This window comes from Pyrgilauda ruficollis, unplaced genomic scaffold, assembly GCF_017590135.1.
Source record: "Pyrgilauda ruficollis isolate IOZ18807 unplaced genomic scaffold, ASM1759013v1 scaffold51, whole genome shotgun sequence".
NCBI lineage: Eukaryota > Metazoa > Chordata > Aves > Passeriformes > Passeridae > Pyrgilauda > Pyrgilauda ruficollis.
The window spans coordinates 63,866-80,996 of NW_024526711.1; the positions used below are offsets into that span (position 1 = coordinate 63,866).

General features: G+C 38.9%; 1 protein-coding gene across 2 annotated transcripts in view; it reads right to left on the reverse strand.

Annotated features, from left to right (window-relative positions):
• Positions 1-8,027: 8,027 nt before the first annotated feature.
• LOC121360486 (pleckstrin homology domain interacting protein) overlaps positions 8,028-17,131 on the reverse strand; it is a 106,352-nt gene continuing 97,248 nt past the window's right edge. Inside the window, exons 37-40 of one of the 2 annotated variants that reach the window (XM_041480346.1) lie at positions 16,356-16,519; positions 15,600-15,880; positions 15,126-15,287; positions 8,028-13,348 (exon numbers count right to left, since the gene is read on the reverse strand). In XM_041480346.1, the coding sequence (XP_041336280.1) occupies positions 12,705-13,348; positions 15,126-15,287; positions 15,600-15,880; positions 16,356-16,519 (1,251 nt within the window). In that variant the 3' untranslated portion in view covers positions 8,028-12,704. Of the gene's footprint in view, positions 13,352-15,125; positions 15,288-15,599; positions 15,881-16,355; positions 16,520-17,131 lie in introns of both variants that reach the window. The other variant, XM_041480345.1, reaches the window with a different exon arrangement.

The window sequence follows — 17,131 nt, forward strand, 5'->3', positions numbered from 1 at the left end:
AGGAATAGCCAACCCACCCACCCTTCAGCTTCCCAGGACAAAGTGTCATTGGGGATGAGAAAGAGAACTCTCTTACAAATAAATGCAGTAGGCAAGGGGAGCCTTACAACCTTTCTGTTATTTGGATGCGCTCGGCAGAATCTGTTCCATACCACTGAGATATTAAATACTGGGCAGGAAGAGCAAAGAGCAGCATGAAAATCTGCAGAGCTGCAGCTGCATTGATGTGAGGCATTCCAACAGGAAGTTTCGTCAAAGACACTTCACTGCTCCCTACTCTGAAAAGAGGAAGAGAAAAATTTTAAAAAGAGACAAAATACGTAGCTGTGAGCTTTGCTAGATGTGTAGAACTTAAAAGTTTCCTTCTGGTTCACAATATAATGTACAATCTGTACTCAGGCATTTTGGTTACAGCTGGAGCACACTTATTTTAGGCCACTTTAACTGTATTAAATTTCATGGTACTTACAAAAGCTAATAGAAGACTAAAGTACACAAGACAGCAAAAACCTGTTATTTATACAGGCATCTCTTTTGTCTGTAAATGGGGGTGGGGGGGAAGAAAAAGGAACTGGGAATTTGTATGGTTGTCCAATTTGCAGTAAAAAGCTGCTGTCTGTAAAGCAAATTTGTTGTGCTGCTTTGTCATCTGATTCAGTGCGTTAAACATGTCTGGCATAGCAGATTGATGGCCTCAAAAATAATCTGTTTGGAGTCAGTGATAATTGCACATCTGACAGAACTAAGAGGTTTTTCTTTCAGGTTGAATGCACTTATAGCATTGTACCAGGTTGATAATGTGCCACAGTCCCACCACTAGATTAGAAAAGGATTTGACATCACCTCTCATTCCCACAGGCACCTGAAACACCATACCAGTGCATATTCATGACTCTTTCCTCCTTCCCCAAACGATCAAGATCTTCACCTTCACCTGAGGAGCATTTACTGTCTTTACATCTGTGAGGCTTTTTCAAATCAGAAGTAAGATGGGCTGAAATTTGAAACTTGTGTCTTGTACACAGGTGTTCTCAGAGTACCCAGGTTTACTGCAGCATTCACCCACTCTGTTCTCCAGGAGCAGCTGTTACAGCTCCTGCTCTCTCCTGGAGTGGAATACTCAGCCCCCAAGCAGAAGCAATTCAGTACAGGATCCCAGTTGCTTCTAGATCCTGCTGTCCTAATTTATGTAATATGCAAAATAATTTGTGTTACTGTAATATACACAGCACATGTGCACATGGAAAGGTAGGTTTATGAAAACTGCCCAACAAAAGCAGTCAGGATCACAAAACAATGCCAAAGGAGGTTCAAAGAATATTGTAAGGAATATGAAAACATCTTAGTGTGTGATGAAACCTTACCACAAACTGCATTTTTCACTTCTGCATCATCTGCTTTAGAACCACCAGTAAAGAAAAAACATCTCCTAATCGCCTTTTAGATGTTTTCAGTAGCTGTAGAGTACTTGGTTAGCCTTGTGTGTTGTGGGAGGAGGAAGAGTCACAGTTCAGCCAAATAGCCATGGGCACCCTGCGAGGCCGGAGGGCTGGGCAGGACCCGCGGGTCGCTGCCCTCTGCACTTACACAGTACGGCAGTACAACTTCTGCCGCTGCACATCTTCCTCCCGTCTCTAAAATCGGCATTTTGAGCAGCCCTCAGACAGAAAGGATGCGGTAGGACACAGTTTGCCCGAATCCAAACATTTTTGTGCATATTTGGAAGCACCCGAGCGGGGGCCGAGCCGCAGCAGCCCCGAGCCGGCAGCGCCCGGGGGAGCCGCAGCCCCTCTGCCCCTGTCCCGGCCCCCGCTGAGCCCCGCTCCCGGCCCCGCGCAGCAGGCGGCTCCTCACCCGGCGCACGGCCCGGCCCGGCCCGACTGCGCGCCCAGGCGGGCTGCAGGTGGGGCCGAGGGGAGGGTTGTGCCCTCCCCTGCACAACAACGCCCTAAAACACACCAGAGAGGCGAGAGACGAGCCTGAACCCGGGCCAGGCTCTCAGCCGGGTTGGGAGGTTGTCCCCTTCTCTCGTCTTTTCCTCACACAAAAAGTTCTAAGAGCAGAAGGGATCAGAATTTCTTAATCTCAAAACGCAACAAACACCGCATGGACTTTTTATACCCCGACAGTTTTAGAGAGATTAAAATAAAGAAATAAAAAGTTTAATTTTTTTTTTTTTTTCAGACTAACAAAGAAAGTAACATTTTCAATTTCCTTACCTAGGTATTTTTTTCTGTGAATGTGGATGAACAAGTGGCTTGAACCGGCTATGAATAGAAGTCCGGTGGTAGTTCTCTCATGTGAAGTTTATGCAAAATATGTCGTAACACAGCTCTGTAACGCAGCCTCATGTCGTGCCTCTCACAGCGCTGTTGGTAACTTCAGAGAGCGCCTGGTGCAGCCCCTGGCCCGGCGTTGTCATAGCTGGATGCCAGCACAGCCGAAGCAGGAGCTCCTCAGTGGTTTCCATGGCACACGTGTCAGCAACAGGAACTCCGGGGCTGCCCCTGCTGGGCTGCTCAGGGGGGTCAGACCCGGCCATGAGCCTCATCTGTGTCACGGATTTCTGTGGTGTAAATTCAACAGCAAGCAGATTTGCTGATGGCACCCAAATCGCAGTGGGAGCAAACAGAGGAGGCAGATTCAAACTGCAAATGATCCAGAGAGGTCAGAGCAATGGGAACATTATAGACAAGAAGAGAAATTCATCAGTAGCAAACGTTGGGCCTTACCAAGAGAAAGGAAATGTTCTAGCCATCACTTTTCACTGAGCACAGCTCTCCAAAGGGCAAGACTGAAAAAAACCAAAAAGGTTATCAAGCCATACCTAGTAAACATATGGGAACTAAGGGGCCAGGCCTAGGATGAAATTTTGTTGATGGATTTAAACCTGTGCAACATGGCAGGAATGCCCAATTGAAAACTCACATTAATATTAGCCTAGACTAGAAATACAAATTCTACCCTAAGAAAAATAGTTTTTTAATCATAGAATCTTAGATGGTTTGAGTAGGAAGGGATCTTTTCAAGGGCACCTAATCCAACCGCCCTGCAATAAGCAGACATCTTCAGCGAGATCAGGCTGTTCAGAGCAGCCTGTTTGCCCCACAGAGCCCACCCCAAGGAGAACAGACTCGCTGGGGCCATCGTGGCTGTGTCTGCGTCACCCAGCCCAGGCTGCAGTAAATACTGGGACCTACCAGCTCCCTTGAGCAAAACCTCAGGAGCCATGTAAACACCTGATCCTTCCTCAGGGAGACTGAAGGTTTTTAAGTGACTCAAGCAACTTATTACTACCCAAACATTAAGACATCTTCTTAATACAAAGTAAGTCAAATTGCGAGATGAAGATGCTTCTTTTACAAACAGGTTTTTGTAAAACTCCATGTGCTTGAGCAGAGATTTTCAGTGCAAGAGCCAGAAAGAAACCAGCCCTGTGTACTCTGTCTCAGAGGTGGGCAAAGAGGCCAAAGCCAGAGGAAAATACACAACTTCATAAATTAGCATGCAAGAAAAAATAAACAATCCTAACCATAACACAATTTCAGATGATCTGCCCCTTCTTAAGACAATGCTTATGTGAATTTTCTAGTAATTTTTCCTAAAGAACTTAACCACTGATTGCCCTTGTAAACTTTATAGATCAGAAGAGTTTAACATTAGCACACATTTTACAGCCTCAAACACTTTACAAGCATTAAACAGCATAAATGTTTTGAGTTCCAGATATTTAATCTTTCACCATGTACTTGTGCATGCAGACTAATTGGTGTCAGTGAAGGACAACAACAGCACAGACTGCACATAGACCCAGCTCCTCACGTTGAGGTTCTAGCTGGGTAAAAATAGGCAGTGTATTGAGAGGCACTCATTAATTAAGGACTTCTAAGTAGCTTTTTTTTCTTAACGTTTTTGACAACTGTATTCCAATTTTTAGCAGTTCATGGACGCTTACTCCATCTTCCTTAACAGTTAAGAGAATTCAAGTTTTGAATAAGGTGCTCAGATTTCAGAAAAATAACCCCACTAGATTTCTCTGCTACAGAATACAAACACAGTAATTCTTTCTAATATTTTAATCATATTCTAACCAGGTTTGCATTTTAAGTTCTGTCTTTATTATTTTGAATGTCCTTGTTCAAAGTCAGATTCCAAGATCTGAGACAAAACACAAATTAACAGCTGAGGTTGCCTGGCTCTTGAATGCTAACATTGTTTGAAGTCAGTACCTCCAGGAATAGGCCTCTGCAGAAATTTGATGCTGAATGACTTGGTTACCTGCCTCTTGCTTCCTCCTTCTTGGTTTTTTCTTTGGGTGTTTTTTTTTAGTATTTATGTATCTAGCTAAATTAAAATAAAAGGCCAACAGACCTAGTTTAGGTAAAATCTTCCCATTTCAGAGACAAGAAAAGGAAGCATGAAGGAAGTTTTTATGGCTGTTACCAGACTAGGAACATAATTCCCAAATTCTCTATCCTGTCCTCCCTTCAGCACTCACACAGATTTCAAAGTATAAGAGAACATTCATAAATTCTCACTGCAGTCCTGTCAAACAGTAAATTAAGCCTCTTGCAAAGATTTCTTAGCACAATATTTCTCTGGGCTAGAAAAACAACCAGACGTTTTGAGCTTTGAGTTTCCTGTTAACAGTAGTAAAAGCCACAAAAATTATATTTTGCATTATAATTTGTTGCACATTAACTCAACTTTATGCTATTTAAATTCCAGTCACATTGTCCATTGCTTGCTGGCACTTGCTTTATTTTCACATGTGCTTCAACAAGCAACATTGATTAATTTTTAAAACCATTATACTTTGCTCATTTATCTTTGGAAAAAGTGACAAACATTTTTTGCAAAGCTTATATTGATGGCTAGAGCAGTGAACACTGGCTTTGGCACAAAAACTTTTCACTTGGAAAGCAAAACGGTCAACTTCATCGACCACACGATTTCCTTCATTTAATGAGCATTATGGTCTGTCCTGGTTAGAGAGGGGGTGGAGTTAGCAGTGTGGGTGTGACCAAGTTGTTATTCTGTATCACACACTGCATCACCTGGACATGGACTCCGCAGGAAAAGCCAGGCGCCCTTACTGGAACTTGGCCACTTTTGCCTCTCCTACTTCAGCAGGAGGGTGACAGCAAAGGACTTGCAGACTCCATCCTGGGATACTTTTCTGGGACATGGTGCTGAGGCGAGACTGAGGTGTGGCTCCCATGTGTGGCACTGCAGGGACAGTGATCAGGGACAGCAGGAAGCCAGCATCCCAGTGGGACCATCCTCCCCTGCCCTGGTGTACAGGAGTGTTGGAAGCGGCAGCAAAGGCACTTGCACAGAACTGAGCTCGGCAGAGCAGCAGAGCAATCCTTTCCCAGATGACTCAGCTTCCAGGAGGGGTTTGTCTATCACTGTTTTCCATTATTTTAGGCTGGGAAACATTAGCCATGGGAGCTCCTCCACCACATTGCCTTTGTTTCCCGACTACCATGTGGGTAGCGTGCAGGAATGATCATCCTATTGCCTTTGGAAAAGCCACATGGACATAACTCACGGGGAGTGTCTGGCACCTTTGTTCTTGTTCCTGGTGGTGAATACCTTTCTGTGGGTAAAACACCTTCTCCTTTTGTGTTGTACTGTGGGTGTCTTATTCCATCATTTCGTGTTTCAGTAAGTTGTTATCTCTACCCATAGTCTCTCCTCTTTTGTCTCTCCTTTACTGGAAGGGGCAGGGGCTGGGGTGTGCTTGTTTGGAGTTGAATTTCCTACTGAAATTAAAATGTGTTAAAATCAGCAGATGCTCCAACAGCATTGCCAGGTACCATTTCACAACATCTGTTAATACTAAGCAAAGCCTTGATTTCTACACAAAGTGAAAGAACTACAGTAGGTTTCCAAAAGATACCTGTCACAGAAATGGGAACAGGGATACAATTGTATTTTAAGGACTTTGTACAGAGTTACACAGGAAAATATTTTTTTAGATATTTTCAAAACAAAGAAAACGTTATTAACTGCTTAAGACTATTCTCAACAACAAAACTAAAACCCTGGACCTGGAGTGGCTTATGCTTGGATGAGCACACTACTATTACTGTTGTGCTACAATACTGGAAATGTACATTCACCAGAATTACCACCTACCTCCAGGACAAAACAGCAGTACCAAAGTGTGTCATATTTTCAGTATTCTTAAGTGATTTTCTCCAAGCAGAATGTGCCAATGAGCAAAACTCACACGCTTGGGACAGAGATTTTTCTTCGGTTGCTAAAACAAGTCTCGCTTTTGCTAGACTTCACATGGAGTCTAGAAAGTCACAGGGAACTCAATTCATTCCACTGTGACCATTCCACATTCCCGTCGCTCAGAAGCACACATACCTGCATCTGTGAGGTGAGTGAGAGTCTCTTCCATCACTTCCTTGGGTTTTCAGGTAAGGAACGTAAGGAAAAGATCATCTGATAAAGCAAATAATGTGAGATTAAACAGAATCCACATTTCTTTTTTCTTTCATCTATTGAACAAAAAAAATGTAGAAATAAACAAACCAACCGTGCAGTTTTGTGAAAACATATCCTACGTTGACTTTCCCTGGCATCACCCACTCAGGGCAGCTAGGCTGCAGACCAGTACTCTAGAGGAGGGAGGCAGGGGATTCTCTCTGCTTAAGTGTTTCTAGCGTCTTCTAGAGCTGTTGGAAGCAGAGATTTCCATGGATTGGATGTAGCTCTGGTACAAACAGTTGTCACCTGAACAGGGAAGGCTTCCTGCAGAGTTAGAGGCAGGTGCCCTGGTGCACACATGAAGGTGAGCTAAGAGGACTCAATGAGGTGTCTTCAGTGCCAGACAGTACTGCCTTTATATTGCCTCTTGAACTGCAGGGCTTAGTGAAAACACCTGCCAAATAGCAAATTCTGATCTCTGTCAGAGAGTGCTCCAATTCCAATTTTATCTGTTCCCACTTACCCACTATACCATACTACCAGATACAGCTATTCCATATTCCACAAGGAATCAAGAGGAGCTGAATTTAAGGAGTTCTGAAAAACACACAACCAATCATCCCATAGCACAGTAAATTACCAGATAGAAACAAACACTGTTGGACAGCTTAGAAAAACATGTTTTCTATTTATTTAAAAATAAGTTTGTAGTTACTACATTGCAGTGACAGTAATTCTTACACATACATTCTAGTTTGTATAAAAGGATTCAAAGTATTATGCATCAAAACTAACATAGAAAGTGTCCACATAACAGTAAAGAAATTTCCAATCCATATGTACAAAAAGAAAGGGCACTGTTATCCTGGTGAGATATTTCAGGTTATATATAACATGATAATCTAGATTTCTGGAAGGAAAAAAGCCTTGATAAAGCTAAAGAATTATAGTTTTCAAAACTGTTACTCATTACATACAACAGATTTGTGTTTTACATAATTCTGTACAAAATAAGTGTAATTTTTAATCTGAAAATTTGTCAGTTTTAAAATTAACCTTTCTAGGTAATTTACTTGAAGTTGAGCTCCATTCTATACATATTGAAACATTATGACAGAATTTTAATTCACGCATGATCATTATCCAGTTGTCCACCACACTTCCGCAGTTTTAGTATGGTCCAAAAATGTAACTTCTCTATGGTCTCAATGCATCAGCAAACCGACCTGCACAGTTGTAAGCACAAAACAGTACATGTACATCACACAGTACATGACAGGTACTTCTATTTCTTTCTACTCCTAATTTGTGTGACCTCATTCTTTGTTCTTTCAGTGTAGAAATTCATAGTACAGTACTACTTTCCCTCCCTAAAATGTATTGTTTGCATTATTTGAAGTGAATTTCCTGATGTATTTATCTGCATTAAAAAGGACCCAAATGACTACTTGTCTCACTACATACCTCCTAAAAGCTAAATTTATTCACCCTTATTTTATTGCAGCATATAAGGTTTCTCTCTAGAGTGCCTTGAGGCTGTTAGAACCTTGGGGAAAAGGGCGGGGGGGGGGGGGGGGGGGGGGGGGGGCAGGGGTGGTGAGGGGGAAGCAGCTAATCACCTTTTTCTGCAATTTAAGATGTCCTTTAATCTGGCTGCCTGGCATGTTTCCTTCTCTAACACACTGTAAAACTGACATGGCGAATTCCCGCATCAAAATCTGCAGAAACACAAGAGCACCTGGAGGTTAGCTCTGGTTTAAAAGCTACCTGCTGTTTTCCCCCAGACATCATAGAAAGTGAGCAAGCTGCATTCACGGTTCAAAAACAAGAAGCTACATAAGCTGTCAATGCCAGATTTGTTACTTGAAACACATTGTCAAGCCTTGGCCAGATTTATGAAATGTAATACACTTTCCTCTGCACACAAACAAACATGTATATACAGTAATTTACAGCAGAAAACTAACAGCCCTTTTATCAGTTGAATATCTAGGTCCCCTTGGAAACCAAACTGTTACAAGAACTTCAGGGATAAAAGAAAATATATACTCATTTTACACAGTTCATTTGTCTTCATTTAGGTCGTAAACAGAAAATGAGCTTTTGCTGTTTCTAGGTGAGGTTTCAAAATCCTCTACCTTCTCTATCACAGCACTGTAGCAGACTTATAATTAAATATTTTAAAACACTGTTAAAAAAGGAAAAAGAAAAACCTTTGACAATCTACTGACAATCTACTGTCAAAATATACTATTTTAGAAGAAGGTAAGGAGTCGGGACACAATGTAAATATTGTGGTATGGGTATATTTTAATTGACCAGTGATGTTAAAATTACCTCAGCAAGATTCTCATGCTACAATAAAATGTGAATGTTGATGAAAGTGAGCTTAAAAACCTCTCACCTCCAATCTACTATATAAATACAGGGTGAAAGGGTCCCATCCAGTTAAGCCTATTGCTTTTATAGAACCAATCAACTATTTAACATGTGCCTAAATTCAAATTACACACTAAAGCATTTACTTGTAGTCCTTGATCCAACAAATGTGAGCAAAATATTTAAAAATGTGGTGTAAAAATCGTAACAAGCTTGAAATTACTGAATGGACAGGCTATTTTTTGTGTTGCATGTAGTCCTTTTTTTGGTAAGACAAAAGCCTCTGGCACAGAATTGGTACTTAAAAATATTTGTACAGCAGTATAGTGAATAAGCTGTCTCTACACTAAAACTTATTTTTTAATAGATATTAACATCTATACGTGCTGCATCAGGGTCCTTTATCAATTAATAGCTTTACAAATATTAAGCCATAGGAATATTCAACTCAACCAACTCAACCTTACAAGTCTATCAACAAACTGATCACAGGTACAAACCAGACACTGTACAAATAAACATCTGTAAATCTTTATCACAGCAGTCGAATCACTGGAGGAAGACATTTCTCTGTGAAGTTGTATCACTGGTCACTGCCAAGTGACAAAGAGCTCTAGTTCAATATTGACAATAATAATGAACACTACAGTGGTAAGATTTCAGTTCAGTTCCCAGAGAACACACTAACAACAGAAACAGAGTGGCTAAAGAGTTGTTAAGTATGTAGGCACAGGTACAATGATTCCTGTTTAACATTAAGAGCACACTTATGACAGAAGCAGAAGTATTTCCTCACTGGCAGTTAAAGAACACACTGTTATCGAGATACCACTCAGCAGCAAATACCAATTTTAACGCTTCCCAGTAGAGCATAGAAGTACCAGAACAGTATCCTTATATCCATGTCAAATATAAATGAATTTAATTAATAAAACTGAGTTAATTGCTGCCAGATCATTTGCATGTATGTGACTATGAAGCTATGTTATTTACAATGCAAATGTAAAACAATCACATGAGGTTTTGATACTCCATTTTCTGAACCAGTTGTTAGGTACTTGAGATGGCATTATAAAACATGCATATAACTATAGATCTTAAATTATTTCAGAACACTGACCAATAGTTTATTGCTCACATTTAAAAACCTAAGACTCTGTAATCAAAAGCTCTTTTTCTGTATTGATACAGTATCTCACAACAACCTCAAATAATAAATTTTTCCCCAACCAAAATACAGTCTGATGGTGACTAAAGTCTCATAAATAAAGTTTGCAACCTAGTGAAATTAAATTATAAAAAATATAACTTTTAAATAAATCTGGTATTAATTTCTAATAAATGTCTAGTGTTGCTTCTATAAAAAATTGACCCAAATTATCCACAGTTTATTTTTAAAGGAAAACATTAATGTGTCTAATAAGAATCAAAAACTTACTGGCTAAAGTCACCGATATTACTGGGTGGGAAGCAGTACCCATGTTCTCCAGGTAAGGCCTTCTACCCTCATAAAATTAAGATGTACACTCCTCTACCTACTGTTAAGGGAACGCAGATTATTTCAGTCTCCAAAACTTACACACAAGGTATTTTTGATATATAAATATATACATAAACATGCCATATAAAACATTATTACAAACGGAGTAAATACAGAAGATGAATTTTAGATATAATCTATTTTATATATTACAATGCAGATAACATCAGGAAATTACACATTTTCAAATGATTGCCTTCATCAGTGAGATTTGACAAATTTAACAAGTGGAATCAATCAGTTTTGAATTGTGAAGCTGTATTGCAACTGTACAAACGTAGCTTGTTATCTTACCACATGTTTAGTGACTCAGTTTTAATCAGATGATAAAGAAATACTTGTTAGAAAAAAATAAATATGCCAACAAATCAAATACAAACTAATCCCTGGCCCCCAAATTAAAATCCATAACAATTCAAAGAGGATCTGGAAAATATCTCAGCCATTTTTTGTAGCAAAACGAACTACCTAAAACTAGGTATGGTGGATAATAATCTGCTATCCACAGTAGCCTGTTTCTGTTACTCTTGGTGGCAAATACCAATATTCTTTCTTCAAACTTTTAGGCTTTTTTTTGGTAAGAAAATAAAGAGTGAAGAATCAGGCCTCAAATACATACACAGAATCTGTGCAAATTTAAGATCTTAATTCTGCATGTCTTCCCTTCCAGACATTGCAGATAATGTCTAAAAACAAAAAAAAAGCATAATCAGAAAATTTTGGTTACATTTTTGTACCATACCAGATCTCAGTAAATACGACTACTTAGGTATGTTTTTCCCTTGAAACTGGACAACACTTTTTTTAAGTGATAGAAAATGGTATTAAGGTTTGTTTGTAAAGGTATAAAATAACTAAATGTACCTTAAATAAATAACTGCTTTTCTTTTCCAGAGCAGTACATATAACAATACATTCCCCTAAGTCATATAGTTATCATTTACAATAGACAACTTAATTTTAGTAAGGATGCAAGAAATAATAGAATACAAGGCACAATCATTAAATGGAATTTTTCTTTAGGGTGTATATTGACATATGTCAGCGTGATATACCATAAAAAGTGCAGAAAAACACAATGTGCAATGAGACCACTGTATAAAACATGATTGCATAAAAAGTGATTTGGCCTTTTAACCCTAATAATTGAAAATAACCAATCTTCCCCTTAAAATTAAACTATAAAGTATGACATTTTAAAATTTTCAATTCTAGTGCTATCTAAAAAATCCTGAAAAAAATTTATACCTGGGTAATATTTTAGACATATGTGTTTATGTATATATTAATATATACACATACACTATTCTTTGTAGGTCATTTCAGCCTCTTAAGCATGTCTAAAGTTGTAGAAACAACAATCAATCTGGATCAGAAAGTAAACATCATAATTCCATACCTGTCCTGTAATTTCCTTGAATCCTTTAACCAATTATACATTTAGACTAAAACATCTCTGTCAAAGGACCCCACCAGTGCATTATTTTCTACCAGAAGTACCAAAAAGGATACATTTCAGAACAATGTTAACAACTTACTATTTAAAACAAGACACAGCTTTTATCACTGCAAATGGTATGCTGTACTGACACTCAAAAAGAAAAAAACGTTTTCCACTGCACTGATTCTCAGTCTTTGGCACAATAAACAGAGATTTAGTGATTGATACAAGAATCAAGGTCTGAAAAATTAGACATTAGTCAAACTTTTTCCAATGTGGATATATATATTTGTGATTATATTTTTGCTATGTTTGGCAGAACTTGGATAAACAATGGCCTGTGCTAGGCTTCTTTTGCAGCTGAACATTCCATCACAACTGAAATTAAACTTTTTCAGATTAGCAAAGTTTGGTATTGTATTATTGAATAGAAATGCAAGTGAATTTACTGCCACTTTTTGCCAAAGTCTGCCTTCCTAGGCGACTTGACTTTACAATCAAAGTGTATCTTGCTTGGTCAAAAATAGATTTCTGTTTTCAATTTGTGGCAATTAAAAGTTTTATTACCTTTTCTCAATTGTGTAGAGATATTACATACTACTTGAGCAGAGTAGCTCTGAACTCTGTACGTCAGTCAGAAATTGCTTCAATTATTCTTAACTGTGAACAAAACGACTGTTGAAATGTATAACCTATTTGGAGGGCAATAAATAGCAAAAGTTTAAAATATATATTTCTTTCAAAGAATGTTCTTTCAGTTTATCATTTTGCTAAATTTTTCTCCTCAAATCAGAGCATACTCTTCTAACCCATAATAGCAGCAGGGAAGCAGAAGTCTGTTCTGCTCTTCCTTAACTGTACCTGCTTCATAGCATTCTGAAGTAAAACCCTTGGTAAAAATTACCAACCAATTAAATTAGCTTTTGCTTTTTCAGTCAACTTTCGGACTCTGCCTCTGCTTGAAGTTCCAAAAGTTAAGGAGGTGTCTTCAAACAATAGCTGCCTTTGCTCTTCCTCAGAGTCATCTTCATTGTAAAAGGCTGTCCTCCTACCCTGGTTTCTAGTTCTCATGTGAGGTTCAGAATCTTTAAGCTCTTCAGAACCCTCCTCCATAGGCTCGTGTGTCTTTTTCCTCCTGCTTCTTGTTTGCATTTTAACATTTGCAGGAGCTAAGAGGTCTGAGCCTGGCTGGCGGCTCTTTATCTTCCTTTTTGGCTTTCTACCCCCTCGGCCTTTTTTTTGTAACAAGTCTTCCTTCACATTATTTTCAGAAAGAGAATTGCATGCAGTAGAAACAGAGGCTTCCTCTGGTATATCCCTTGTGGTCTGGACTGTATTCTGCTCTGCAACCTTTTGCTGTTCAACAATTTGTAGCTTTTTTGGTTTCCTGCCTCTTTTCTTGTGCACCACCACTTCACAGCTACTGTTGTTAGTCTCCACCTTGGGCTTCCGTCCAGGACCTCTTTTAACTGGAGGTTTCAAAGGCTGTCCTCCATGTCCATTTACCTGAATGCTTCCTGATGCCAAAGCATTATTCTTGCAATCTGCTGTAAAGAAATGGCACAGAAATGTACACGTCACATAACAGATTTGCATTTACATTCATTTTCACGCTGCCTTAATAAAACTCTTACTAAAATATCGGAATGGATTCACAGTGATTGCCAATCTGTCAAAATCTAAGAAACCCAAAGTTGAGCTCAGAGAGTTTCATTCTACAATGGAATGAGGTACTAACTTCTAGTTGGATTTAGCACATGGTAGCTGCAAGGAAAAAAACCCCGAGAAACAAAAAGCCAGGAAAAATGCAGGGGGGGAAAAAAGAAGGGAAAAAAGGGAAGGGCTGACGGGTTTTTCTCAGATGATACAACGCCAGTTGACAAAACTCCTATTTTGTATCTGCAACAGCAAAAGGTTGCTGAAGAAGCACTGGGAATGGTGCAAGGATTGGGAATGCTTCACAGTAAGTCATCTCTAGAGAAATAAAGATTTTCTTTCAACCTGAGGTAGCATCTTTTGTATCAAATTTTTAGAGATTTCTCACACTAACAGACAGCAGAATGTACTTGCTTGAAGACCTTTACAGGGTATGAGTTTTCATTACATGAGGGGTAATCAACTTCCTCAGAGGGGCACATCACTGGACCTCTTAGAAAAATGTTCTGACACCACAGCCTTGCCTAAAATATGGCCAAGAACAGGCTCACAGCCAGCATGATAGTTTCTGCAGCCCTTTCATGAAACATCCACACACAGCTTCTGCTGTGTTTGAATGTGCACCATCATGCACTAAAAGCACAGGCCTCCTCTGTCCTATGAGTGGATGTAAGGAGGCAGGACCATGTCAACAGCTTTCAGAAATCCCTCACATCCCATCCTATAACAGCTACATATTTAGCCATGCAGTGTGGGAACAGCTGGGGCCTTTGTGACAAAGCTTACAAGCAATGAACAGATGATTTAACTTATCAGACCATGAGCTACTTTTTCAGAAGCATAGATGAGTAAGAAAGAACTCCTTGGGGAGAGGACTACAAGGAGTAGGCAGATTAATTAGATGGGACCCAATTTGCAGACTACTGTGTCCCCATTTTCAGAGAAAAGATGTTTAGTGGATCTGCCTGCTTCAAGCATCTTCCAAACAGTTCAAAGCTCCTTCATAAATAGGAAAGCTTTCTGACTAGGAGATCTTATTTCAGCTTCCACAGAAGCTTTGAATTTTAAGGTATTCTGACATCAAAAGACCAAGCAAGCTCACTCAGGAGATTTCATGAACTAGGTCCAAGCAGGCCATTCAAATATACTAAATAGAAGCAGTAAACACTGCATAGGTTTTTTTGCTGCGCCAGAAAATGAAAGAATGAATTTGCAACTGGGGTCCTCTGATCTTTATGATTGGTCCTGTGCAGAATGTTATTACACTCAGTGTTACTGACCCAAATATAACCCACAGAAGTTTTATGTGATTAAACACACAGGATTTGAAGTGTGACCATGCAGAAGTACGCTTTGGAATTTAGGAACTTTTAACATTACATTTGTAATAATTTAAATTAAGGTACAGATATGTTAACATCTCAAAATCATCTAGACAACAGTTATCACACCATGGAAATGGTGTTAAGAGTAGTCAAAACCATGCTGATTCATCAAGAAGGAAACTAATGGTGACTGAGTTGTTCCATTAGATTTCCATATCCTGCTAAATCGTAATGCATTCTAATTTCCCTACCTCCAAATTACCACAACTAAAATACAACACTACAGTCACTACATCAATAACTCTGAGGGTGGGGAGGAAGTTCCAGAGAAATTTGGTACCTTGTGGATTAAGAGTGGAAGATTTTACTTTGCGCTTGATTTGCTTCTCTTTCTCGGGATTTTCTTTCGTGGAGTTATTCCTAGTGCTATGACTGTAATCAGACGGGGAAGGGTTTGATACAATATTCTGGTTCTTGGAATGTTTGGTTGAATTCTCCAGTACTAGAAGGATAAAAAGAAAACAAATTATCAACTTAAGTAGTTGACACTACATTCAATCTTATTGGGCTAAAATGGAACTCACGTTCTACTACAAACAATTTGACTCTGTGATCCAAAAGGAAGAAAGCTGCCTAGATAAAACAACATAGCCTAACTTGTTCAATTTTCCTCTGAAGAGCCTCAAAGGCCCATCAGTTTGAAAACAGACCCAGTCTTAACTGAGAGAAATATATTAGATTTCCAAAGAGCTAGTTTTATCTTAAAAAACATTCATGGCTTAATTAATAGAAAACCAAAAGCATTTGAACTTGCCTGACTTTCCTGACCCTGCAGTAGTATTAGGCTTTGTAATTAAAGGCTTTATAGTTAAAGGCTTTGCTCCTGAAGAAGTAGATGGTTGCTCTGTAACAGCCACATCTGTTATCCCCCTATTGCTTCGAGTCCGCACAAGGGAGGAGGCCTCAGCGGCTTTTCCGTTCATCTGAGGTGGAGCGTGTCTCAGCGCTGTCGACCGTGCAGGTGCAGAAGATGATGAAGTGGCAGAAGTTTCTGCCTTCAGCTGAGGTTTTATTAATCTCCTCTTCCTTTCAGGGCTGCAAAAGGAGTAACAATTTGTATCCTGGATGACCACCTTGTCATTTTACAGGAATAAATAAAATTAAATGCTAGTGTCTGAGATTGTGGGAGTAAAACAATCACCTCTGCATGAAGTATGTTAAAAATATGGCATTTACTGTGGAAATTCATGTAAGTTGTGAGCTTCTGGAAAGTGAATCTTTACAATAAATACTATAGTTATATGATAAAGCATGATGCCATCACTATCCTAACGATGCTGTTTTACTGTACACATTTAGCAGTTATTTGAATTTTAAGCACTTACACTAGGATAGCTCTAAGTAAAGTTTAAAACTCTTCCACATCATAGGGACTTGCATGTCAAAGCTACCATTCTGCAATATAGGGAATAGTAAAGGAAGTATTAAGAAAAAAACACACTAAGTTTTATTGTTTAGGTATGTCAAAATTTCACATCATTTCATGAATACTGTAAAGGAATTAATGTACCTGGATGCAACACTACTGGAAACTGAGCTGCTTCTACTCCTTTTTTTCCTTCGTTTCTTTATTGTATTTCTTTTATGAAAGCGTAGGGCAGATTTATAATCTGATAAAATAGAACTTATGTGTTCTTCAAAGAAAGCAGAAAGGCGCAAGCTCATGCTGTAGATCTGAAAAAGAAATGCCAGTAAACAAGTTTGATACTTTTCCAAAGTGTCCCTTTACTTATTTATCACAGAACAATAGCTAGAAAAGTAAAAAGAGATTAAAATAGAAATGTTTTAAGGAAATCTATAATCTGTCTCAATAAATATATGCTAACCCATGTGTAGGTTTGCTTTAACTATTTTAATGGTTTTGAAAAGTGTATCACAACTGAAGATGACACAGAAAAGGAAGAATGGGAAAAAAGAGTCTTTCAATTGCCTTTCTAGCATGTATCCCTTTCTAGTTTCAACAGAAATCACAAAGAGAGATCCTTAATGTAATTTTGCTGTATCACACCTAGGGTCAAGAAATCTTATTTTCTGCTCTGTTAACTTGCATCGTTATATCCTATATTTGAACACCAGTCTATTCCTTTTATAGATGAATTAATACTACAAGTAAGTTGGCTGCAACAGGTACAATAAATGTATTGGAATTATGTAGGTGCACCTTTTTTTCCCATCTCTAGACTCAGATGATTTACAGAGACTCCCAAATTCAATTTGGATCACAAGTAATTATTTGAGCACAGTTGCTATTAATTCTGGAAACAGAAAAAACCACCAAAGTGACCT